This window comes from Neoarius graeffei, chromosome 4 (assembly GCF_027579695.1).
Source record: "Neoarius graeffei isolate fNeoGra1 chromosome 4, fNeoGra1.pri, whole genome shotgun sequence".
NCBI classification, from domain to species: Eukaryota; Metazoa; Chordata; class Actinopteri; order Siluriformes; family Ariidae; genus Neoarius; species Neoarius graeffei.
In genome coordinates, this window is record NC_083572.1 from 102,847,184 (window position 1) to 102,872,931 (window position 25,748).

General features: G+C 43.0%; 1 protein-coding gene across 1 annotated transcript in view; it reads right to left on the bottom strand.

The window, feature by feature from the left end:
• Positions 1-749: 749 nt before the first annotated feature.
• LOC132885427 (uncharacterized) overlaps positions 750-25,748 on the bottom strand; it is a 53,008-nt gene continuing 28,009 nt past the window's right edge. The window contains exon 2 of the mRNA XM_060920088.1: positions 750-2,968. Within this exon, the coding sequence (XP_060776071.1) occupies positions 1,086-2,968 (1,883 nt within the window). The 3' untranslated portion in view covers positions 750-1,085. The remainder of the gene's footprint in view (positions 2,969-25,748) is intronic.

Consider the following 25,748-nt stretch of genomic DNA (forward strand, 5'->3'; position numbering starts at 1 on the left):
CAAGGTACAGCTCAGGAACCATTCAGATTCTTCCTCTGAGTCGCAGTCAGTCCAGGAACAAACACACAGAAGTCATTATGATAATAGCAGGAGGAATCGACTCTTCTTCATGGCCTCTGTCCCACAAAGTCCTTTTTTTTAAATAACGCGTCTCATTCTCCTGAAAGAATGTATAACCTCAGTGGTATCAGAAGTGATGACAGTAGCACTGATCAGTCTTGGTCAACTGTTCCAATGTGTCCAAGCCAAGAAGAAGAAAAGGGTATGGGAGGATTTGATGACTTACTTTATAGCATTTGTGCATTATACTGAAGGTAAAATGTATTTAAAGTAAATCAAAAACTACAGATTTTTCAGTAAAATAATCTAAAGAACTGGAGTCCATCAGTGAGGCTCCACAACTGAATGCATAATTTGTGTTGTGTGTAACAAGCACAATAAACACAATTTTGTACAATGTAATTTTTCATTTGAAGATTTTAAAGAACATTTTACTGCACAAAAATGCTTGGACATACCCAAGCTTTCAACTCCTTCAGGAGCCTTCATCAGGGATGGAAAGTGACATCATTCCTTCAAGCATGCAGTATGCATGCCTGATAAAATATTATAAATGTACAAGATATTTTATCGGGCATGCACACTGCATGCTCAAAGGAATGACGTCACTTCCCATCCCTGATGAAGGCTCCTGAAGGAGTTGAAAGCTTGGGTATGTCCAAGCATTTTTGTGCAGTAAAAAGTTTTTTAAAATCTTTATATAGAATTGATCGCTGCATAGATGAAAATCTTCAACGTAATGTAATTTTTATAAATGAAAGAAAGTCGAACATTAATTTAAACATGGAAACACTGTAATTGTCTGAAACTTCATATATGATTGGAAAATACACTGTGTGACCTCCTGTCAACTTACAGCACAGTCAGTTCTAATAAGCTTCAAATGTCGACAATATAATCAGACTGAGAGTCCTCATTAATTCTGATGAAAAAGTGAATGAAAAGAAGTAATGTAGTTTTAAAAATGTAGATGTATGGCTTCCTGTTTGTGTGAATGTAAATGTCAGAAAAGTATCATTGAACTTTTATATAATAATACATCCACTTCCTTGGGAAAGATCTTTTTTTGCAATTTCATACAGAGCTTTGAGGGCATTATACTCGTTTTGGTGCTTGCCAATCAATTTCATTATGTGTTGTTTATGTTTAGCTACTAAGCCATTAATCTCCTCAGCTTTTCTTCGAGCCTCAGACTTGTATCTGGTCTCCATTTCTTTCTGTTTCTTCTCATACCAATTTTTCATTTCCTCACAGTCTCTGTCTTCTTTTTCTTTTCTTTCTTTATCTTCTTTCTCTCTCTTTTTGATCTCCTCTTGCCTTTCTGCTTCTATCTTCTCTTTCAGTCTCTTTAGTTCCTGTCTCTCCTCTTCTCTTCTTGCATTTTCCTCTTGGATTCTTTTATTCCACTCTTCCTTCCTTAAATTTTCCCGTTCCTCATACTCCTGTGTTATTTTCTTTTTCCTTTCCATAAACTCTTTCTCTGCTTCCTCTCTTTTCTTCCGTTCTGCCTCTTGCCACTCATTTCGCTCTTGTTCTCTTTCCTTTTCAAATCTTTTCCTCATTTTTTCCTGATCTTCCTCTTGTTTTCTCAGTTCTTCAGCATGTCTCTCTCTTGTTCTCCTGTATTCATCGTCTCTCTCTTTCATCTGTTCCTTCCATTGCGTCTCCCGTTCTCTCAGTTTTCTTTCAATATCTTCTTTAATTTCTTTTTTATCATTTTCTGCCTCATTCATTTTTCTCTTCCAGTTTTCTGTCTCTTCTTCCTGTTCTTTTCTTCTCTTTTGTTCTTCCTCATCTCTCTTTCTCATCTCTTCTTGCTGTTTGAGTTTTAGTTCTGTAATTGCTTGCTTTTGTTGATGCTCAAAGTGTTCTTTATTCTCGTTCTCTCTCTCTGCCCTTTTTCTGTCCTCCTCATCTCTTTCAGCTTGCTGTTGGAGAAATTTTGCTTGTTGATTTTCTATTTCTTTTTTCATCTCATCCAACATGCGGTTATTCTCTGCAGTTTGTTGTTTTTCCTCTTCTTCTCTTCTTTCATTCTCTTTCAACCATTTCTCTTTCTGTTCTTCTTCTTTCTTCTCAAATTCTCCCCTCAGTGCTTCTTCCTTCTCTTTAAAAGTGTTTTCCCTTTTACGTCTTTCCTCTTCCAACAGTTCTCTCTCTTTCTCCATAGTCTTCATCTGTTCAAGTTCTTCTTCATATTTATCCTTCAAAGCCTCTCTTTCAGTTTGCATCTGCTCTTCTCTCTCTTTCAGTATCTCCTTTTGTTTCTGTTGTATTGACATCTCTGCCATCTCAAGCATCTCATTAGTAAAATAATTGTTCCTGTTGAACTTTATCATTTCTTCAATCATTTGGAGAAGCTCGCTAACTTGGGTGGTATCTTCTGTATTGTTATTAAACAAGTGAACTCTTCCACCACAGTCCCTGATTAGCTTGTTCACATGTACATCATCACTGGCTTTGATATAATCTTCTAGTGTTTTATCTGTCAATTGATCTCCTTTGGTAAACAGCACTATACTGTACTTTGCAGCCTCAGGACCAAACATCATCTTAATCAGATTCAGTGTTTGTTTCTCTTCCTCAGTAAACCTTCCCACAGTCAACACAATGATGAAGGCATGAGGTCCTGGTGCCACCATTGAGATGCATTTCACAATTTCTTCTGTTACCTCTTCATTTGATAGCGTGGTGTCGAAGAGTCCCGGAGTGTCCACAACAGCTACTGATTTGCCCTGGAATTCTCCAATTCCCTTCTGGCACATTTTGGTCACAGATTTCATGCTCATGTCACTCTTAAATTCTTTTCTTCCTAGAATGGTGTTTCCTGTTGCACTTTTCCCATTTCCTGTTTTCCCAATCAGTAATATGTTCAGACAATCGGAGTCAGAGTTTTCATCCTCAGCACCTGAAAATGACACAGTGGTTCATTAATTCAATGTCTGATCCACAATTTATCCCTTTTTTATCTTAAAAGGCACTGACTGCAAAGTCACCTGAAATAATTTTTTTTCTTGTGCATAGCATTTTCCTATGTCTCGCAAGAACAATATCATGTGGACAAGATGTGATCATTTTGATGTCCCGAGGGCCACTTTTCTCTGTTTTGGGACCATTTTCCTCCCTCTTGAGGTAAACAGTATGGCCCCATGGAAACAGGAAACACCCAAAATGTGAGGAGCTTTAACTAATTAGCATAACTATGGAACTGTGTCACACCAAGATGGCGACGCGCGGAAAACATCATGACACTGCATCAACCTCTGAGAGTTTTGAGTCGCAGGGATATAATTTGTGGCTCACATTCACAAATAGATCCATGAAACAAAAGATATATATTCTCTGCTGTAAAGATTTCGCTTGTTGCATGAGTCAATGATCACACACGGTTTACCGTGACTGTAGTTTAATCCAACTGAGAACTTGGCTGGTGCTAGATACGTATAACATAATAGAGCTGGGGAGAAGAGCATTCTGATTGGGCCACGTGACACAAGTACAGTGGCCAGTGGTAGACAAACAATGCAGAGAATCATTTACCAAATGATCTACATCCCTTCTTTTTAGCCAATAATATAAAAAAAAAAAAACTTGATGAACTCATCAAAACAGAATGTCCCTTTTTTGTTTTCTTGGCATTGCTTTGAACTGATCCAGGATTGATCCTTGACACCATTTAACTAGATATAACAACTTAACTTAATGAGCATGCCCCTATTGACTAGTAGTGTATATAGCCAGCAGATATCATAACCTATTGAAATTCAACAATGCTGTCAGAATAATATTGGGCATTACACAAAATACTGAAATCACACTGAACATGACAAAAGTTGTTTTTTTTTTAAACAGGTAAGTGCCTTTTTTCACATATATTTTGGGTTTGGCTTGCAAGTGTGACCTGAACGCGTAGTGTATGATCCGCCGTTCTGGATGGGAACCTGCACAGGTAAGTTGGGAATGGGAGAGGGTGGGGGTGGTGGGCTTGTGGTGTTGGGCTCTGGTGTGTGTTGTGTGTGTGTCATGCCTCCCACTGGAGGAGAGCTGGCATCCTGCCACTCTGGGTCGTAGGGCTGGAGCTGAGGCGGTGGAGGCTCTGCCACAGGGAGGATGTGGCAGCGGTTTCTCCTGTAGGTCTTGCCGTTGGCCTGGATGATGTAGGACCGTGGCTCCCTGCTCACCTCTGTCAGAGTGGAAAGCTTGTCGTAGCCCTTTTCTGTTTGCATGCCGACGACTTGCCCCTCCTGTAAAGGCTGTAATGGGCGGCTTGACTTGTCATAGTGACGTTTCACTGTTAGCCTTTTGTTGAGGAGCTGGTCATGAATTTGCCTGGCGTGCCTTGCAGCAGGCTGCAACAATTTGCTGCTCACCGGAATGTCAGCGCAAGTCTGTCTGGACATGAGACGTTCAGCAGGGGAGCCCAGTGTCATGTCGCGGGGGATGTTCCTCAGGTTCAGCAGGTTGAGGAAAACATCAGTCCCATCTCTGTGTGATTTCTCCATGAGCTGTTTGGCACTGCGTACAGCCCTTTCGGCAAGCCCGTTTGATTGTGGGAACTCTGGGCTGCTTGTGGAGTGAGTAAAGTCCCATTGTTTGGCAAACTCCTGAAACTGCTGACTTGTGTATTGTCTACCATTGTCAGTGAAGAGTGTGTGCGGCACGCCATGGACAGAGAAATGTCTCTTTAGCTTCGAGATGACTGCTGTTGATGTCATATCGTGGAGAAGGTCGACCTCGAACCAGCCCGAGTAGGAGTCAACAAGGACTTGGTAATGTTTCCCGTGCCAATCGAAAATGTCAGCAGCTACTGTAGACCATGGGAGGTCTGGAACCGGGTGGAGCTTGAGTGGTTCTTTCTGTTGATGTGCTTTGGTGCTATTGCACACTGCGCATGAGAGCAGCTCCTCTGTTATGTCCTTTGACATTTCCGGCCAGAAGATGACACTTCTGGCTCTGTGCTTAGTCGCGTCGATACCCGGGTGACCTTTGTGGACAATGCTGATGTATTCCCTGTGCAGGGAACAGGGGATGACTGCTTTGTGGCCTTTCATGATGACGCCGTCGTCCACGCCGAGCTTATCCCTGTAAGGAAAGAAGGACGCAATGGCAGCCTGGAGTTGGCCTTCTCTGGAAGGCCACCCTCTGTGAATGACTGAGCTGAGGGCTTGTAGCACGTCATCCTGTGCTGTGTGCTTTTTCAGTTCCTCCAGACAGGCCGTGGAGATACACCCCACGGTCATGACCTCAAAGTCTGTGGTCTCGGGTTGGCTCTGTGAGGTCTTTGAGCATGGAGCTCTGGAAAGAGTATCCGCAAGATACGTGTTTGCCCTTTTTGTAGACCAGGCTGATGTCGTAGCTCTGCAGGCGTAGTAGCATCCTCTGGAGACGGGCAGGGGCGACGTGGATGGGCTTCTTCATTATGGTGACCAAGGGTTGGTGGTCCGTTTCCACGGTGGTGGGCTTTCCGTAAACATAGTCCCTGAATTTAGTACAGGTGAAGACAACGGCCAGTAACTCCTTTTCGATTTGGGCATACCGTGTTTCGGTTTCTGTGAGAGCACATGAAGCGAAGGCTATTGGTCTGCCATTTTGCACACACGCTGCACCTAGACCATGGGAAGATGTGTCACAGGTAAGTGTGACTGGCTCCTTGACATTGTAGTATGCCAGGACCGGAGGGCTAGACAAACAGGCTTTCAGACGGTCGAAGGCCTCCTGGTGCTGCTGGAACCAACACCATGCAGTCTCTTTGTGAGTGAGCTATCTCAGGGGTGCTGCGATCTCACTGAGGTTCTGAATGTACTGGCCAAGGTAATTGACCATGCCAAGGAACCGCTGCAGAGATGTGATGTCTGTGGGGACCGGCACCGCATTGATCGCTGCTGTTTTCACGGGGTCTGCTTTGAGGCCGTCACGGGTGAAGATGTGTTCCACATAAGACACTTGGTCTAGCCGGAATTTGCACTTGTCAGGGTTTAGCCTGAGGTTGACCTCTCTTGCGCATTCGAGCACTTTGTGTAAGTTGGCATCATGCTCAGCAACACTGCGTCCTCCGATGATGATGTCATCGACGATGACTGAGCATGGGTAGCCTGCAAACAGTTGTTCCATGGAGCGCTGAAACACTTCGCTTGCGGAGTTGATGCCGAAGGGCATGCGTAGGAATCTGAAGCGCCCAAACGGGGTACTGAACGTGGTCAGCATTGAAGATTTCTTGTCAAGGTGCATCTGCCAGAAAGAATTCTTGGCATCCAAAACCGAGAACACTGTCACTCCCGACATCTGTGCTGCTACTTCTTCGACGCTGCGCATTGGGTGGTGGGGCCTCTTCAATGCCGTGTTGAGGTCTTTTGGATTGATGCACAGCCTGATCTTGCGCTTGTCCTTCTTGTGTGCTGCTACCATGGATGAGACCCAGTCGGTTGGCTCTGTGATTGGTGTTATGACGCCGATGCGCTACATGCACTCAAGCTCACCCCTGACTCTCTCTTGCATTGCAACAAGAACGCAGTGGGCAGGGCGGACCACAGGCTGCACACTGGGATCCAGCTTCATGGAGTACATGACAGGAAGTTCTCCTAGCTCGTCGCTGAACAGATCCTTGTACTGGGCTAGTACCTGTGAGCTGAAGTCGGTGTTGCTTTCCAAGCTGATCTGGTGGACATCAGGACACATTTTAACGATGCTCATGTTCTTGCATGCCTTAAAACCTAGCAGCGGTTGTACCTCTCTATCCACCACAAAGAAAGGCAAGGGGTGGTACTGCTCCTTTAAGCGACATGGCAGTGTGACTACGCCACTGGTTTCAATTCTGGTATCCCCATAAGCAACAAGGCTGACAGGTTTCCCTTGCTTGATAAGTTGTTCTCCATTTGTCACTCTTTTGAAAGTCTTCAGTGACATTACATTACATCTTGCTCCTGTGTCAACTTTCATTTCGATGTGCTTGTTGTTTATGCCCATAGTGATGAATCCCTCATCCTTTTCAATTGCTTCCGAACGAACACAATCCACCTGGCTGTCTATCTCAACGCCATCCACATAAAATGTCTCGTCTTCGAAAGTCGATTCATCTACTTCTATTTCGTTCACGGACTGTCTGGTCCTGCGTAGCTGGCTGCGTGGTTTAGACTTGCAGCACTGTTTGTAGTGATTCAGCTTCTTACAACTGTGACACTGCTTTCCAAACGCCGGACAGTTTTCCTGCCTGGCCGTGTGGCTGCCTTCACAATTTGAGCAGTTTGTGATCGTCTGTGGGGCGGACTGTGGCTTTGGTTTGAGTAGATTGCTTGAGGCTGGTTTAACAGCGTCAACACTGGTAGCTGGTGGTGCCAGTGTCTTACTACTTTCCTCAGTCATTTCATGAATGCGAGCGATTGAAATGGCTTTGGCTAGAGTTAGCTCGCTATCTCTTAACAAGGCTTTCCTTAAAGTGTCACTGGTGACACCACAGACAATGCGGTCACAGATTAGCTCATCCGTTATTTCTCCAAAGTGACAACACTTGGCCTTTATCCTCAGATCGCTAATAAATGATTCAATAGTCTCACCTTGCTTCTGATTTCTTGTGTGAAACTTGTGTCTTTCCATCGTCCTGTTGTTTTGTGGGTGGCAGATTTCACGAAACTTTTTCTTCAAGCACTCCGGATCCTCTCTGGACTCGGCAGGGGTGACAATCCTGAACCTTCCTTCTTCGGCAGGAACACGCACCTCTGGGGCATAGACGAACGAACGCTCCCGTTCAATGGCATCTGGCCCAGCGATGTTGAGGAGGATGTAAGCCTGGGTCTTAGCTGGCTTGTTGGAGTGTGCCGCGGCAATAAAAATGTCATACTCCCGTTCAAAAACTCGCCAATTCTCGGCGATGTTCTCATTGAAGATGAGGGGGTCAGGTCTGCGAAATCCGTCTGCCATTACGGGGAAGAAAAGTGGCTATCGTCGGGTAACTTTTAACGAAAACAAAAAAAGACTACACGAAAAAGACAAAAAAAATACTTGCAGGCGAGAAGGTCGATCCCACTTCTGACACCATGTAAAGATTTCACTTGTTGCATGAGTCAATGATCACACAAGGTTTACCGTGACTGTAGTTTAATCCAACTGAGAACTTGGCTGGCGCCAGATACGTATAACAGAGTTGGGGAGAAGAGCATTCTGATTGGGCCACGTGACACAAGTACGGTGGCCAGTGGTAGACAAACAATGCAGAGAATCATTTACCAAATGATCTACATCTGCTACCGTGTTTGTGTTCTCATTTCTTTCTCTGTAAGATCAAAACATGAGGTGTTGAACCATACTTGCCAACCCTCCCGATTTCGGCGGGAGGCTCCCGATTTTAGCCTCCGTCTCCTGCCTCCCGATCGTATTTGTTAAAAACTGGATAATCTCCCGGTTTTGGGAAATCCCTACCGCCAAGTTAAAAATACTCCCGATTATGTCCAATCAGAATCGTATGAGAAACACTGCTGACGTCAACTGATTTATAACCAATCAACGAACAGAACAACAGTCACTTCTGTAATGTAGGATTCACCCAGGCTGTCCGAGATTTTTTACAAGCAGTTGTAATGGAGTTAAAAAGAACCCTATTTAGATAAAGTGAATTCATCCAAAATTACTGTATACTTAAGATATTGTAATCTCTATTTTTTTGTCTTGCTGGTTTTTATGTGCTATAAAGATTTTCAAGTCGTACCCATTCACTCCAGAGTAAATAAGAGGCTTCGCGGCTACAATTGTAATTTACTATCACTTCTGTGTATTTTTTTTTTTTTTTTTGAGCTCTTGCGTTTCCCATACTCTCCAGTCAGAGCTCTATTCTGCTGGAGGTAAGCTGGGCATTGGCGCGCTCTATGAATAACTTCATATTTTTAATAAAAGAGCTCATGTAATTGTAAAACTTTGGATGCATATGTTTCTGTAAAAGTTGTATAACTGATACCCTTGGAAAGTAGCACTGTAGTAGTGACAAGTTAATGTTTTATCTAAGATACATGTTTTTTTTTTTGGGAGGGAAACACGTTATGCTAGCTATGCGCAATGGGGCGAATGCTTGCTTTCTCTTGACTTTCTTTTTACGTTTCTTTGTAGATGTGAGTGCAGTCACAATTGCCATTCTAATTAAACAAATGTTTATTTTGTGAATGCAGACGGGAAATAAAGACACAGTGAGGTACTCCAGCGTTGGCTCATCTTTTAATCACCACATCTGAGCAGCGATGAGAACAATGCCATCACACTGCTGCCGTGACCTCTTCTGAATCGTCTGGATCAGCTTCAAGCAGGTTGCCGAGGGCTGCTGCATTGTCTGCTGCGCTGCGGGTCTCCGCATTGCATTTTTGTGGTGATTTTCTGTGCATGACCACTAGGGGCTGCTCTGCATCTAAATTTCGAGTCCAGTACTTTACTTTCTAATGAGAGTGGAACTACTATAAGCTACTACTGTGCAATTTAATATTTAGATATACTTTTTTAGTGTATAATTTTTTTAAGTCTAATTACTGCAACATTGCTGTTCAGATATTTCTACTGTTTAACATTGTTACATTAACCATATAATGGCAGAGGGAACCACTAGTGATTCCAGTGGAACCAAGGGCTTTTCCATAGGCAGGGGCAGAGGTATACCGTTAAGAGACATGGATGGTGGCACTGTGTCAAGTGGGTTTGGAAGTGGGTATATGCATGTGCTCCTCAAACACATGCTAGTGATGTTAGGAGCAGAGGGCGTAGTTTGAGCCCAGGTTGGTCTCCTAGTGAGCAGTTTTTGAGGGGGGGTGCACAGGTTTCTACTTCAGACAGTGACAGCACTAACATGCAACACTTGACTGATATAGTAGGCCAGTTGGGAGAGCGAATAGGTGACTCCATTGTGGCTAGGCTTATGTCAACTGGACTTACAGAACGTAATGCTTGTAGTATGCCTGTGACTGACAAGACAGTGACTGACCTGACACATAGCTCTGCACAACAGAACACAACCCCAGTGATAGTACACATAAAAACTGAACGTGACCCTGTAGTGTTTAGGGGAAACAGTTCTGACAGGTATTCAGTTCAAGAATGGATAGACATGACAAAGGCTCACATGAGAAAACAGTCTTACACAAAAGCTGAACAAGCAGTGGAGATACAAGGCAGACTGTTGGGCAAAGCAAGAGATGTACTGTAGTTACAGTAGCTCTGAGGAGCGATGACACGTTGGATGTAAAGCAAAATCCAGAACTCATATATGACATTCTAATGCGATACTTCAGTCAGTCCTCATCGTCACTTCCCCTGCAGGACTTTTATACCACACTACCCAAGCCGAAGGAAAACCCAGTTGATTATTGGATCAGACTAAAGAAAGCTGCAGATACAGCTGACGAAGGATTGCAATGTCAGGGTAGGAGAATGGAGAATGTTAGTGGAGAGGTGGCACAAATGTTTGCAAAGCACTGTCATGATCCACATCTCTCCTCCATTTTGAATTGTAAGCCTGTCAATGAGTGGACTTCCAGAGACATTCAGCTCAGACTAGATGAATATCAAAGAGAGTTGAGGGCCTTGACACCGTCTTACAATGTCCCACAGCTAAAAAGCCATCCTGCTGCTGTGCTTGGCGATGAGTCTCCTAACTGTGGACACTCTGATTCTCCCCCAACTGTCTTGCTACCCCAGTCGTCCTGCCCATCATGTCCCCATGCCATGTCTCTGTCACAGACTTCTGACCCTCACTCAGCCTTAGCTCCTGTTCAGCAACATGTCCAGCATCCACACCATATCTCACCACAACAGGTGGCATGGTGGCCAGAGGAGGGCATTCTCAATCGCATGATTAGCATGCTTGAGCAGGTCCTCACCAGGGTGGGACAAAACACAGACCATCGCCAGAAACGCCCCAGCCAGTTCAGTCTACCTCCATGCAAGATCTGCGGGGATGCTACCCACTCCACTTTGTCTCACTGTAGATCTGAGCATCTCTGCTTCAAGTTCTTAGCCCCAGGTCACTCCAAACAAGACTGCCCCAACAAAGTCCCACCTCAGTCCAACCCAACTTTGGGAAACTAGCTGACCTGTATTCAGAGGGAGGCAATACAGGTCAGAAAGAATTCTCCCACGTCCCTGGCACTGATGTCTCTGATTCTGTTAGTTCTGACGTTCATCCAGCAAATATTGTGTATCAAAATACTCACATTGTGGGTGGGAGTGACAGTTTACACACCAGTGAAGATTGGGGGCACAGTGGCTTTAGGGGCCATGCTAAATAGTGGCTCAATGGCGTGCACCGTTCATGAAACTGCCATGTCTTCTCTCCTTGCTGCTGGTGTAGTGTCTGAAACAGAGAGATTCTCCACTGATGTGACTCTTGTCGGAGTCGGAGGTCGAAAAGTTCACCCAAAATCAGCTTTTAATATTGACATGGAAGTTTATGACTGCAGAATGATAGTGCCAACCATAGTGGTTGAAGGACAACATGATGACTTAATAATCGGGACTAATGTGCTAAAACATATTCTTTGAGAGTCTAAGAAGTGTAGTAAGTACTGGGCAGCAGTCTCTGCGCCATCATCTACTGACACTGAAGCTGAACATTTTCTTTCCATGCTGGCTGGTCTGCACAGATGGCGAGGTCCTGACATGCCTGACAAGATTGGTACAGTGCGATGCAACTCAGCCACTTCCCTTGAGCCCGGTCGTGAGTATCTGCTGTGGGGAAAACTGCCTAAAGCCACTCATCTGTCTCCTGGTATTGCGTTCATGACAGAACCTACGTCAGCACGGTCCGCACCCAAAGGGCTTATGGTCGCGAGGGTCGTCAGTCCGTTGTGGGCAGATGGATGGGTCCCCTTGAAAGTGATGAATGTCTCAGAGAAGCCCATACTGGTGAGACATAATGCTAAACTTGCAGACCTGGTGCCCTGTGTTGCTTTAGAAGATCTAGACCTAGTCAGTCAAAACACTTTAGCCATATCAGGCAATTCCATTCAGTGTGATATTAAAAGTGCTGAGGAAAAGCTCAAGTCCATTGGTCTCAGTGAGCTAGACATCAGCCAATGTGATACATCATCTAATTGTAGAGACAAGTTAGTGGACCTGATTGCTCAATATGAAGATGTTTTCTCACACAACCACCTTGATTGCAGCAAAGCAGAGGGGTTTGTCCACAGAATTCATTTGATTGATGAAAAGCCATTTAGACTTCCTTTCAGGCGTGTACCGCCAAGCCAATACCAAAATCTTCGACAGGTTCTAAATGAAATGGAGGAAAAAGACATAATTCGCAAGTCAAAAAGCGAATACGCTTCACCCTTGGTCCTTATCTGGAAAAAGAATGGATATTTGCGTGTGTGTACAGATTTCAGGTGGCTTAACAAGAGAACTTTGAAAGACGCCCATCCTCTGCCACACCAGGCAGATTGCCTAGCTGCACTTGGTGGTAACTCCATCTTTAGTACCATGGACCTGACGTCAGGATTTTACAACATCCCTCTACATGACGACGACAGAAAGTATTCAGCATTCACTACACCTATGGGGCTTTATGAGTACAACAGGTTACCACAGGGGCTCTGTAACAGTCCAGGGAGCTTTATGAGAATGATGACTGCCATTTTTGGTGATCAAAATTTCCTGAGTCTTCTATGCTACTTGGATGACATACTCATTTTTGCTCTAGAAGAAAGCACTGCACTGGCTCGCTTGGAAATGGTGTTTAGCAGACTTCGTGCTCACAACTTGAAATTGGCACCCAAGAAATGCTACTTTTTGAGAAAATCAGTCAAATTCCTTGGTCATATAATCGATGAGCATGGAGTTTCTACAGATGCAAGTAAAGTTGAGAGTATATGCAGCCTGACAGTGAGTGACTTGATGGAGGCTGATGGTGTAACCCCATCTGAAAAGCGTGTGAGATCTTTTCTTGGAATGCTGAACTTCTATCAGCACTTCATCCCTGGTTACTCTGCCTTAGCAAAGCCCCTGTTTTCACTGCTGGCCGGTCAGAAACAGAAAAGAGGCAGACAGGCAAAATGTGCTGCAGCGAGCCAGAAGCTGAAACCTTCTAATTGGACTGCTGATCACAGTCATGCATTCACCAAACTTAAACAAGCCCTTGTCAGTTCTGTCATTTTGGCCCATCCAGACTTCAGTCAACCCTTTTTGCTGTCTACTGATGCGTCTTTGGATGGCCTTGAGGCCGTTTTGTCACAGATACAGGAGGGTGACATAGTAGCTAGACCAGTAGCTTTTGCCAGCAAGTCCTTGACATGGTCACAGAAGAACTATCCAACTCATCGTTTGGAATTTCTCACGTTGAAATGGGCAATTTGTGACAAATTTAGCCACTGGTTAAAAGGCCATGACTTTACAGTGTGGACAGACAATAACCCATTGATGCACATAATGACTAAACCTAAACTTTACTGTTGTGAGCAGCGCTGGGTCTCAAAACTTGCCAGTTACAACTTTGACATCAAATATATGCCAGGTGCACGGAATGTTGTTGCTGACGCTCTTAGCCATGTCCCATTTTGTAAAAGTGTTGGTTACCATCTGGTCCATGAACCATTCAGTGAACTCATCAGGGAAGCTACTGCTGTGTCTGATACAGCTGTTCACCAGACCTTTAAAGCATCAGCCAACCAGTCTGTGGTGAGAGAGAAGGAAACAACTGTGATGGTCAGTCATGCCCAGTCACTTCACGCATCACCCCAGTCTTTGTCTACACAGGAAGTCTCTGCTGTTTTCCAGTCACACACTGAGTGGGTTTCTGGAGCAAGAACCTGGGCGGTGGCCCTGGTGAGTCATTTACACCAACTTGTCCCTGAGGGACTCCCCAGCCTTCCTGAAGTAGGTGACCTTCGAGATGCACAGCAGCAAGATAGGATCTTGTCTTGGATTCATTTCTATGTAGAGAGGTCTCAGAGACCATCCAGGCGAGAAAGAGCACAAAAGTCGCGTCAAGTTTTAAGACTACTTAAGCACTGGGAAAAGTTCATCTTAAGTGATGACATCTTGTACAGAGTTTCACGTGGTCAGACTTCAAAGACAAGACACCATCAGTATGTGGTACCTTACTGCTTAAAGGCTGAGGTTTTGAAGAGAGTACATGACAGTGTGGGCCATCAAGGTCAATCCAGAACCCTGAGCATTGCCAGACAGAGATTTTTTTGGCTGCACATGGACAGAGACGTGAGAGAATATGTCCGCCATTGCCAGCATTGTATTGTGAGCAAAGTCCTCAAACCTGATGGAAGAGCTCCCCTAGAGAGTATTGTCACTACCCGCCCACTGCAACTCATGTGCATTGACTTCTGATCAGCAGAGGACTCACACAATAAGTCTGTAGATGTTTTAGTAATAACTGATCATTTTACCAGACTGGCCCAGGCCTTTCCCTGCAGAGATCAATCAGCCAAACAAGTTACAAAAGTCCTCTGGGAGAGATATTTCTGCATCTACGGGTTCCCTGAGAGAGTACACAGTGACCAGGCTCCAAACTTCGAGAGTGAACTGATTGCTGAGCTTCTGAAGTTGTCAGGGGTGCGAAAATCTCACACTACCCCATACCACCCCATGGGGAATGGCAGTGTTGAATGCTTTAATCGAATGCTTGGCAATATGATCAGAGCTCTTCCTCCTGAGGCAAAGCAGGACTGGCCTAGATGTTTACAAACTCTCACATTCATGTACAACTGCACCTCTCATGAAACAACAGGTTATGCACCATTTTACTTAATGTTTGGGAGGGTACCACAACTTCCAGTAGACGTCCTGTTTGGGAATATCTTGACTGACCCTGATGTCACCAACTTTGACAGATATGTGACAAAGCTGTCTGATGATTTGAAAGAGGCTATGTTGATTGCTCAGGAACATGCAACTAAAGAGTAAGGTAGACAGACAAGGCTCTATAACGGACGTGTTAAAGGAGCAACAATTGAGATTGGGGACAGAGTGCTTGTGGCTAACAAGAAGGAATGAGGAAAGAGAAAGATTGCAGACAAATGGGAGCCAACTGTTTATACAGTCATTGATAAGAATGCCAACACACACACATACAAGATACAAGACACTGTCACAGGATGTGAGCAAGTGGTTCATCATAATTTGCTCATGCTTGTGAACTTCCTTCCTGTACAAGGTGTGCCACAATCTTTTCAGTCTAGCCCCTCAATGTCCTCTGTCCCGTCCTCTGTCTCTGATGTCAACCACGTGGCCTCAGGTCAAGCTACATCTGAACGTATGGGTGACCAGGTGTCTGTACTGCCAGATGAGTCTCAACATGTTATGGAAGATGAACAGAGTCTTGTGCGCACCACTTATCCTTTGAATGATGATTGTCTGTCCAGCTCCAATGCAGTCTGTGTGAAGTCTGGTTCTGATGCCTTACATGTGATACATGTCGCTGCAGAGCGAACCAGAGAATGGGTCAGTCGCTTGGGAACACCAACTCAACAGTCTGATTCTCATGGAGAGATTGTTAGTGAGCCTCATACTGACTTGACTGATGATGTGTTGACTGAAAAAGTATCACACTTTAGCTCTGGACTATCTCACACTAGACACACTGATAAGACTGTGGACAAAGATGATGCTTTGACTGTTAGTCAGCATAATACTGGTTCTGTCAGCACTTCTAACTGTTTAGGTGACACTGCACCACACCATACTACCCGGCTGGGCCGTATTATTAGGCCAGTAAACAGTGTGGGCTTTATAGATAATTGGGCTAATTTTGAGGGCACTGCTGGCCTGTTAGGGTGGGACGGTATCCATCCCACTTGGGAAGGTGCTGCTCTCATTTCCTGCAGCATAGGTCATAGTCTCAGAACAGGCCTAGTTAATTTCTGACAATCCAGAGCCAAGGCCAGGGAGCAGACGAACAGGCTAAACCGACAGTCGGCCAGCTGCACAGAGTCGTCACTCAGGGTCCACTACATTGAGACTGTGTCTGTTCCCCGAGCTAAACAAAAAGGTAGAAATATTCAGAGAGTTTGTTCCAGTAACCTAATCAATATAAAATTAGATCATACGGACTGTACAGCTGCTGCCAGCGCCTTTGATCTAAAGGTGGGGCTATTAAATATTAGATCTCTTACATCTAAAGCACTAATGGTTAATGAACTCATTACTGATCAGGAGTTTAATGTACTTTGTTTAACCGAAACATGGATTAAGCCAAATGAATATATAGCATTAAATGAAGCGAGTCCTCCTGGATACAGTTATATACACCAGCCTCATCAAACTGGCAGGGGAGGAGGCATTGCGGTTATTTATAATGATTATCTAGGTGTAACACAAAAACTTGGTTATAAATTTAATACATTTGAAGTTCTTCATACTCATATAATGTATGTAGCCTTGAAAAATAAGTCTACCCAGTTAATTCCATTGCTTATTATTTACAGGCCCACGGGGCCATATTCTGAGTGTCTTTCTGAATTTGCAGATTTTATCTCAGATCTGGTTATTTCCTTAGACAAAGCTTTAGTTGTCGGAGATTTTAATATTCACTTTGATAACCCAGAAGACCCTTTAAAAACAGCGTTTGTGTCCATCTTAGATTCAGTAGGGATTAATCAGAATGTCATAGGACTGACCCATAATGGTGGTCACACCCTCGATCTAATACTAACATTCAGGTTAAACGTAGACAATATAGTCATACTTCCACAGTCTGAAGTTATCTCAGATCATGATCTCATCTCATTCAAAATATGTCTCAGTAATAATATATGCACCTCACCACGCTACTGTATTAAACGTACATTCGCGTCAACTACTGTACAGAGCTTTATAAATGATCTCCCAGAGTTATCAACTTTGATTGGGTCACTGTCAGCCCCTGCAGAACTTGATCAGGCTACTGAATGCTTAGAGTCAACATTCCACCATACCTTAGATAATGTAGCTCCTCTTAAAAGGAAAATGGTCAGAGACAAAAAATTAGCACCCTGGTATAATGATGACACTCGCACATTAAAACAGACCACTCGAAAATTGGAACGTAAATGGCGTCAAACAAAATTGGTAGTGTTTGAATTAGCATGGAAGGAGAGCTTTCTGAAGTATAGAAAAGCTCTTAGTGCTACGAGATCAACATATCTCTCCTCCCTAATAGAAGATAACAAAAATAATCCTAGATTCCTATTTAATACTGTAGCAAAATTAACCAGGAATAAGTCCACTATAGACACATGCCTACATCAGTAACCTAATCACACTGAGGAACCTTGACTCTTATGGCCTGCGCTCCAATGATCATTTGCTGCTCTCTGTCCCAGCTGTCTGCACAGAGCAGGGAAAAAGAGCTTTTGTTTTCTCTGCCCCCACCACATGGAACAAGCTGCAAAAGGACCTAAAAATAAAAGAACTTATTCCATTGAGCGATTTTCACTCCAGACTGAGAGCACTTGAGATGGCATCCCTGATTTTTACCTGTTTTTAAATTATTATTTTCTTTTTTTTCTTTTAATCAGACTCCTGTAATTTGTAATTTTAATTTTGTAACCTGTGCTGCCTCTTGGCCAGGATGCCCTTGTAAAAGAGATTATTAATCTCAATAGGTCTTCTCTCCTGGTAAAATAAAGGTTAACAACATGCACACCTGCAGTATGTAATAGCAACAATTTCCTGAATTTTTTTAATGACAAAATTGAGAATATCCGACAAAAAATTCAAACTACTAATTTAAGGTCAGACAATGTAAGTGACCCTGTAGTTAACAATATAACTGTATCAGATCATCAATTAGAATGTTTTACTCCCCTAAAAGAAACTGAATTACTTTCATTAATCTCGGCATCAAAAGCCTCAACTTGCGTACTAGATCCCTTACCTACACGTCTATTCAAACAGATAATACCTGAAGTAATTGAACCGCTTCTAAAAATAATAAATTCTTCTCTTATGATTGGCTATGTACCAAATCCTTTAAACTAGCAGTTATCAAATCCCTGATTAAAAAACCTGACTTTGATCCCTGTCAGCTGTCCAATTATCAGCCAATATCAAACCTCCCCTTTATCTCCAAGATCCTTGAAAAAGCTGTGGCACAGCAGTTATGCTCATATTTACATAGGAATAACATCCATGAAATGTATCAGTCAGGATTTAGACCTCATCATAGCACAGAGACAGTTTTGGTTAAAGTAGTAAACAACCTACTGTTGGCGTCTGATCAGGGCTGTGTCTCGCTACTTGTGTTGCTTGACCTTAGTGCAGCATTTAATACCATTGATCATTCCATTCTTCTGGATAGACTAGAAAATGTTGTGGGAGTTAAGGGAATGGTCCTCTCCTGGCTCAGCTCTTATTTAACTGATCATTATCAGTATGTTGATATAAATGGTGATATTTCTAGACGTACTGAGGTAAAGTTTGGTGTTCCAGAAGGTTCTGTCTTGGGTCCACTGTTTTTTTCTTTATATATGTTACCTCTGGGTAATATTATTCGTAAACATTGTATTAGTTTCCACTGTTATGCTGATGACACACAGTTGTATGTTTCTGCAAAACCTGATGAGAGGCACCAGCTTAATAGAATTGAAGAATGTGTAAAGGACATTAGACACTGGATGCTTATTAATTTCCTTCTGCTTAACTCTGACAAGACTGAAGTACTTGTACCACATGCAGCTAGAAGTAAGTTTTCTGATTACACAGTAACTCTGGATGGCCTTTCTGTTTCTTCACATGCAGCAGTAAAAGACCTCGGAGTGATTATTGACCCCAGTCTTTCATTCGAAACTCACATTGATAACATTACCCGGATAGCTTTCTCTCATCTCAGAAATATTGCTAAGATAAGAAATTTAATGTCACTACATGATGCGGAAAAACTAGTTCATGCTTTCGTTACCTCCAGGTTGGATTATTGTAATGCCTTACTGTCTGGATGTTCCAATAAGTGCATAAACAAGCTCCAGTTAGTTCAAAATGCAGCAGCAAGAGTCCTTACTAGAACTAGAAAATATGACCACATCACCCCTGTCTTATCCACACTGCATTGGCTCCCATCAAATTTCGTATTGATTATAAAATACTACTATTGACCTTTAAAGCACTAAATGGTCTCGCACCACAGTACCTGAGTGAACTTCTGGTCCTCTATGACCCGCCATGCCTACTTGGATCAAAAGGTGCAGGCTTTCTGCTGGTACCTCATATAGTGAAGGCTACATCAGGGGGCAGAGCCTTTTCTTACAAAGCCCCACAGTTATGGAACAGCCTTCCAAGTAATATTCGGGAATCAGACATAGTCTCAGTATTTAAGTCTAGGCTAAAAACATATCTGTTTAGTCAAGCCTTTTGTTAATGGTGTTTATGAAGTAAAGGTGTAGATCTGGAGGGTCCTCAGACATAGTGTGTTTTGGTAAACTGGGATGTATGGATGCTGTCAGTCCCCACTCGCTTGCTCACTCGAGTTTGTTGACGGTGTAGTGGCTGGCTGCTTTATGTCCCGGGGCTCCCTCATGCCTGTGTTATCTTCTGGCTCTCCCTTTTTAGTTATGCTGTCATAGTTAGTTGCCGGAGTCCCTGCTTGTACTCGGTGCAATATGTATACTGTTCCTACTTATTCAGGTGACATTGGGCATACCTAACAACCTGTGTTTTCTCTCCCTCCCCCCCCAAATCTGTCCCTCTGAGTTACATGTCAATCCTGGGATTGAGATGCTGACCTCTTCTGCTCCTCGGACCTGCCTGATCCATCCTGGTGCCCTGTGTCTGGTTGGAGTCTCATCGCATGGCTCCTGTGGAGGACGGCCCCATGAGGACAATGAGGACAGTTAAAAGTCACACTTTGAGGACGCTCTGGACTCTTACAGTAATGCTTTTATGGCTGAGGACTACAGTTGACTTGCTAACTTTAGGACTGCAGTTGTCATGAACAGTTTTGCACTCAAGTTTCCATCAATGAAGAGTTTATAACATCAACAAAACTGACTTCTTGTTAAAACTGTTAATATTATAGTCATGCTGTCTGTTGTTGCCCAAATGAGGATGGGTTCCCTTTTGAGTCTGGTTCCTCTCGAGGTTTCTTCCTCATGTTGTCTGAGGGAGTTTTTCCTTGCCACCGTCACCACAGGCTTGCTTATTGGGGATAGATTAGGGATAAAATTAGCTCATGTTTTAAGTCGTTCAAATTGTGTAAAGCTGCTTTGCGACAATGTTTATTGTTAAAAGCGCTATACAAATAAACTTGACTTGACTTAAACAGACTTCTTTATACTATATCTAGACAAGATATTACTAAGCAGTTGCAGCAGAATGTCCAGGCTGTCTGCAGCTCTGTTCAAGCTCTTCAGGCATAGGTTTTATTTTTGTCTACATTTTGATGGGCCTTGATGGGCCATAGTATTTTATGAACACTTATGTGTACACTGCTGTGTGTACTGACAGTTTTGGGTAAGTGTGGAATGTGTCAGGCATTCTGCAGCCGGTAGTTGGCTGGGGAGTTTGATGTCACTCTCTATCCACTGCATCCTTAGGAGATACTTTTAAATGGTCAGTCTTCTTGTGCATTGTCCCTTAACACCAGATGTGTTTTTGGTATAGCGTGTAAGCTTTAGCAATTTTGTCCAGAATTCAGTGGGGGTGGGTGCAACGGAGTTAAAAAGAACCCTATTTAGGCCCTGTCCACACGGCAATGGATTCAGGTGAATCTGATAAAATTGTTTATCGTTTCGGCCTGGCGTCCACACGGCACCGGCGTTTTGGGTGCCCCAAAACGAAATCTTTTGAGAACGGGTTCCAGAGTGGAAAGATCTGGCAACGGCGCCGTTGCGAAGTCGTCTGGATGAGTAGAATGGATTTGTTTACGATGACATCACAACCACATGACTGTGAGTGCTTCACGCCGGGCATAGACATATAAACATAGACGCCGCCTTCCGCGTAGAATCATACATCATCCTCGCCGCCATATTGGATGGGACAAAGCGGAGAATAAAGATGCCTCATTCATGTGCTGCGTTTAACTATGCCAACAGGTTTACCGTCCAAACGAGATCACATGGGATTACCTTTCACAGGTGAGACTGGAAAAATACTTTTCATTGTATTTGGTCATTATAACGTAATTTTACGAACAGATTTTTCTGACTTTGTGGCTAATATGAAGTCTCGCACATAATAGCCGCTCAGTGAAACCTGTCTCCAAACAATTTATAATTTATAAATAAATTTATTTCATAGCCCACCCAACCAATTTTACCAGCAGCTGTCAGATGGTGATGGCACACTCAAAAATAGAAGAGATTGGAAGCATGTCAGACTGTGAAGCAATCACATGGAGCAATCCCATTGTAATATGGTTTAATTGAATTTTTTCCATATAGCACTGTATATTGCAAAAATTGTTTTTGGAGACATTTTATAGCCTATCTGTACGGCATTTAATGAAAGTGATGCGGAGACGGCACGGCACAGCTTCAGCAGCGTAAGCACAGCACATTATTCTACACGATCCCCGCTGAGCTCCAAAGCATGCCTTGATGTGTAGATATTGTTAGTAGCCTACGATAGTAGCAGCGGAATTTTAAAAAAAAAGTTTCCGATAGCTTGATTCCGGTATAGAGGTTTTTCACCTGACGTCACAGGGTCACGTGACGCCCCGGTGTCCACCATTTTGAAGGTCAAGCTAACTAATGTCAACAACATAGTAGCTGGTATGTTACTGTAGCAATGTTTACGTTCAGTCATTTGGATGACTGTTAAAACCTTTCAGTCTCAAGTTTTTCCTTTACTGTATTTACTAGTTTACTGAGCTAGTACGCTCGGGCAGGCTGGGAGCGAGCGTGCTAGCTCGGGCAGGCTGGGAGCTAGCGCACTCGGGCAGGCTGGGAGCTAGCGCGCTCGCTCCCGGCAGGCCCGGGAGCTAGCGCACTCGCTCCCGGCCTGCCCGGGAGCTAGCGCGCTAGCTCCGTAAACTAGTAAATACAGTAAAGGAAAAACTTGAGACTGAAAGGTTTTAACAGTCATCCAAATGACTGAACGTAAACATTACTACAGTAATATACTAGCTACTATGTTGTTGACATTAGCTAGTGCTAACAGCTAGCTGCTAGTACACTGCTACAACTACACCGACCCTAATAATACAGTTCTTGGTCATTGCCTGGTAACAGCAAATTTATAACGGGCCATGTCTCAACAGACTAAGAAGTTATTTCAATGACATTTAATAACATTTTGTTTATCCTGAGGACCAAAAGTAAATGAAAATGTGAACAAACCTTAGCTGTAATAAGATGGCGACCACCAGCTCCAGGGACGACCCGCTGATGTAGGCATGTTACCCAGCCTGACACAAAATATTTGTAGGCATCCAAACTCTTATACACTTTCAGATCAATACCTGTGTATGGCGATGGGTTTTTAACGACATAGGTATACAGATCATGTGGGCCGAAGTCAGGTAAAGACGAGGGCTTCATTTACTTCCGTACATCAGTGAACAATCCTGGTGGAAGCAGGTAAACGTCGTTCTCTAAGCCTGCTAACCTCAATTTTTGCAAATGCCTCTCCCTCTGCTCGCCCTGTAAATGCCCTACGTCTCTGGATAGTGAAGGTGTTTTCTGCATCTCGCTCCTTTTTCTTTTATGTTTTTCGTTTGTTGCCTTCCTCGCATTCAAACTGATTCGAGCCATGACCTCCAAAATGGCAGCCTCACATGACTTGGTCAAGTGGGTGAAAAACCTCTATAGGCCTGCTGCATCTTGAGGAAATTTAGGTCACACCTCCCACGGAATATTGACGGGTATTTCGCACACTATTTATAACCAGGGGTTAAATTGGGATTGGTTATGTGGGGGGGCTCTGCCTCGTACCCGCCCCTGCCCCCGCCGCCCTGCCCCAATATACTTTTTGGAAAATAACCCTCTAATTTGATAACCATATCATATTGCACAGAGATATACACCTTATCTGTGTGTTGTAGGCCTATGTGTGTCTTGTAGTGCCCCCCTACACATTATGGCAGTTTGAATGTAGATTGGTTGGCCAATATAACAGATTGTACAGGTTGTTGTACATTGGTTTGAAGGAAATGATTAGTGGGGGGTCTGGGGGTCCTCCCCCAGAAGTTTTTTATTATCATACATGTTATTTGCTGAATTCTGGTGCATTTTAATAAGTTGTTAGCTGACTTTACAGAGGTAGGTTGAGCAATATCATGTTAAATCTTGTCACATGCCTACAGGTGAAAAATGTGAAGGAGAAATGTTCAGTGAGAAAATTTGAAGGCTTGCACAATCTTATACCAAAACAGTTGATTTATTTTGGAGGATAAATGTTAAATATGCCAAAACACTGTCAGTCAAATTGTCAATCAAATATATTCATGCAGTGAATGCAACCAAATACAAACAACACTATAACATTGGAAGCATTTATTATTATTGTTATTATTATGTATTCAATTATTTATTTGGCATGTGGTGCTTTTTGTATTGTCTAGAACATACATAAGATGAGCATATTATAGCAGCAAAATAGAAGCACAATCATTTGAATGCAGCAAAAGTTTTGCTGCATTCAAATGATTGTGCTTCTATTTTGCCGCTATAATATGCTCATCTTAATGTATGTTCTAGACAATACAAAAAGCACCACATGCCAAATAAATAATTGAATACATAATAATAACAATAATAATTACACTAATAATACACTAATAATATTAACAATAAATAATAAAACACTAATAATATTAACAATACAGTGAACATAATCATTATCATATTTTTTATTATTAAAAACAATATCAAATAATACTGAAGAGGGGAAAAATAATACTGATCTAAATATGTTGTGGTTTTATTTTTAGTAAACAAGTCACAACGCTGAAACACAAGCCCAAAAACCCGCAAACCACGACTTCTGATTTTTTTTTAAAGCGAGCTCACAAAAAAAGAAACCCCAAAGTCGCTTATAAAAAGCGGAATTGGCAACCCACGCAGTGTTCCAGAAACCAGAATCTCTGATCGCAAGTTCTGTTCTAAATAGCTTTGACAGGTCGTCTTGTTATCAGGAAAACTATGATCTATCTCATAAAAGTCATGGGTTTATTGATTAATAAAACGATATTTAATTATTCAGAACTGAAAATCGTGAAAAGGGTTTGTTGCTTTTGATGTGTGCGTGATCATATGCCATCCGCTCAGAGCTTATGTGCCGGGGCTCAGCCCCGGACAGCCCCGGCCCAATTTAACCCCTGTTTATAACCATCACATTAAAAGTTATATATGTTGTTTTGATGCCTGTTTGTTTCCCAAATATATACATGTGTGTCTTAATGGGTGAATAAAAGGCATCGAGTTAAATATTATTGTAGAAAGGGGCTTTATGAAGTTCAGTCCATTTACTTGCATTGGTTTACGGGGAAGATTTGCCACATCCAATATGGCGGACACTCTGACGTATCCCAGCAAAGGGCCACCAGCTCAATGCGGCGTCTATGTTTATATGTCTATGACGCCGGGTAGAAGAAGGCGCATGCGTCGTACTACTTCTATTGTTCTGGTGTCCCCAATGGGACCGTCTTACAGCGCACGTAGAGGTGTGGCATGTGTATTGCATCGTTTTCAGCAAGCGTTGCATTGCCATATGTACCTGATATTTTACTGATCCGTTGCCCATGTGGACGTGATATTTAAAAAAAAAAATCTTGTTGCCGTTGTCGTGTGGATGTAGCCTTAGATAAAGTGAATTCATCCAAAATTACTGTATGCTTAAGATATTGTAATCTCTATTTTTCTATCTTGCTGGTTTTTACGTGCTATTAAGGTTTTCAAGTCATACCCATTCACTCCAGGTTAAATAAGAGGCTTTGTGGCTACAATTGGAATTTACTATCACTTCTGTGTATTTTTTTTGAGCTCTTGCGTTTCCCGTACTTTCCAGTCAGAGCTCTATTCTGCTGGAGGTAAGCTGGGCATTGGCGCGCTCTGTGAATAACTTTATATTTTTATTAAAAGAGCTCATGTAATTGTAAAACTTTGGATGCATATGTTTCTGTAAAAGTTGTATAACTGATATCCTTGGAAAGTTAGCCTAGTAAACTAGACCCACCCACCTAGCGGCCAAAAATATTTTTGCCTGTGAGTGGGTCTAGCCTCGCACCATATCAACAAAACACCCCGGGCATCAAATCGTGCCCGCCAATCACAACGCAAGGTTTTTGTTTGGATTCTTTGGGCGGGCTTTTGCAGGAGTGACGACAAAGCTGCGCAACGCTGGAGAAAGCACAACAGGAAAGATGGCTACAGCTAGAGAACAGCGCTCATTTGACTCCGCTTTGGAATCAGTTTTAGAAGAATTAGACTTGGAGTTTTCGTTGAAACATGAGCAGGAAGAGGGTCTCCGCTCATTCCTTTTCAAGAAGGACGTTTTCGCTGTTTTGCCGACCGGCTATGGCAAAAGTCTGATCTACCAGCTGGCTCCGCTTGTAGCCAAAAGGATGGGGCTAGTTTGTGCAGTACGAAGAATTAATAAACAGCTTTGAAACATTACTTTTTGATTGTTTCTTATTTTCCCGTTATTTTAAATTTAAGGGAAATTATTTCACCAAACACCACTAAATAAAAATAAAAACTCAAAAACAGTTTAAGCAAACCCTTGAAAAACACTTGAAAAAAAAAAAGAGTTAAGTATGTGGTACAGACTACAAACTTATGGTCATTATCTCCAAACTT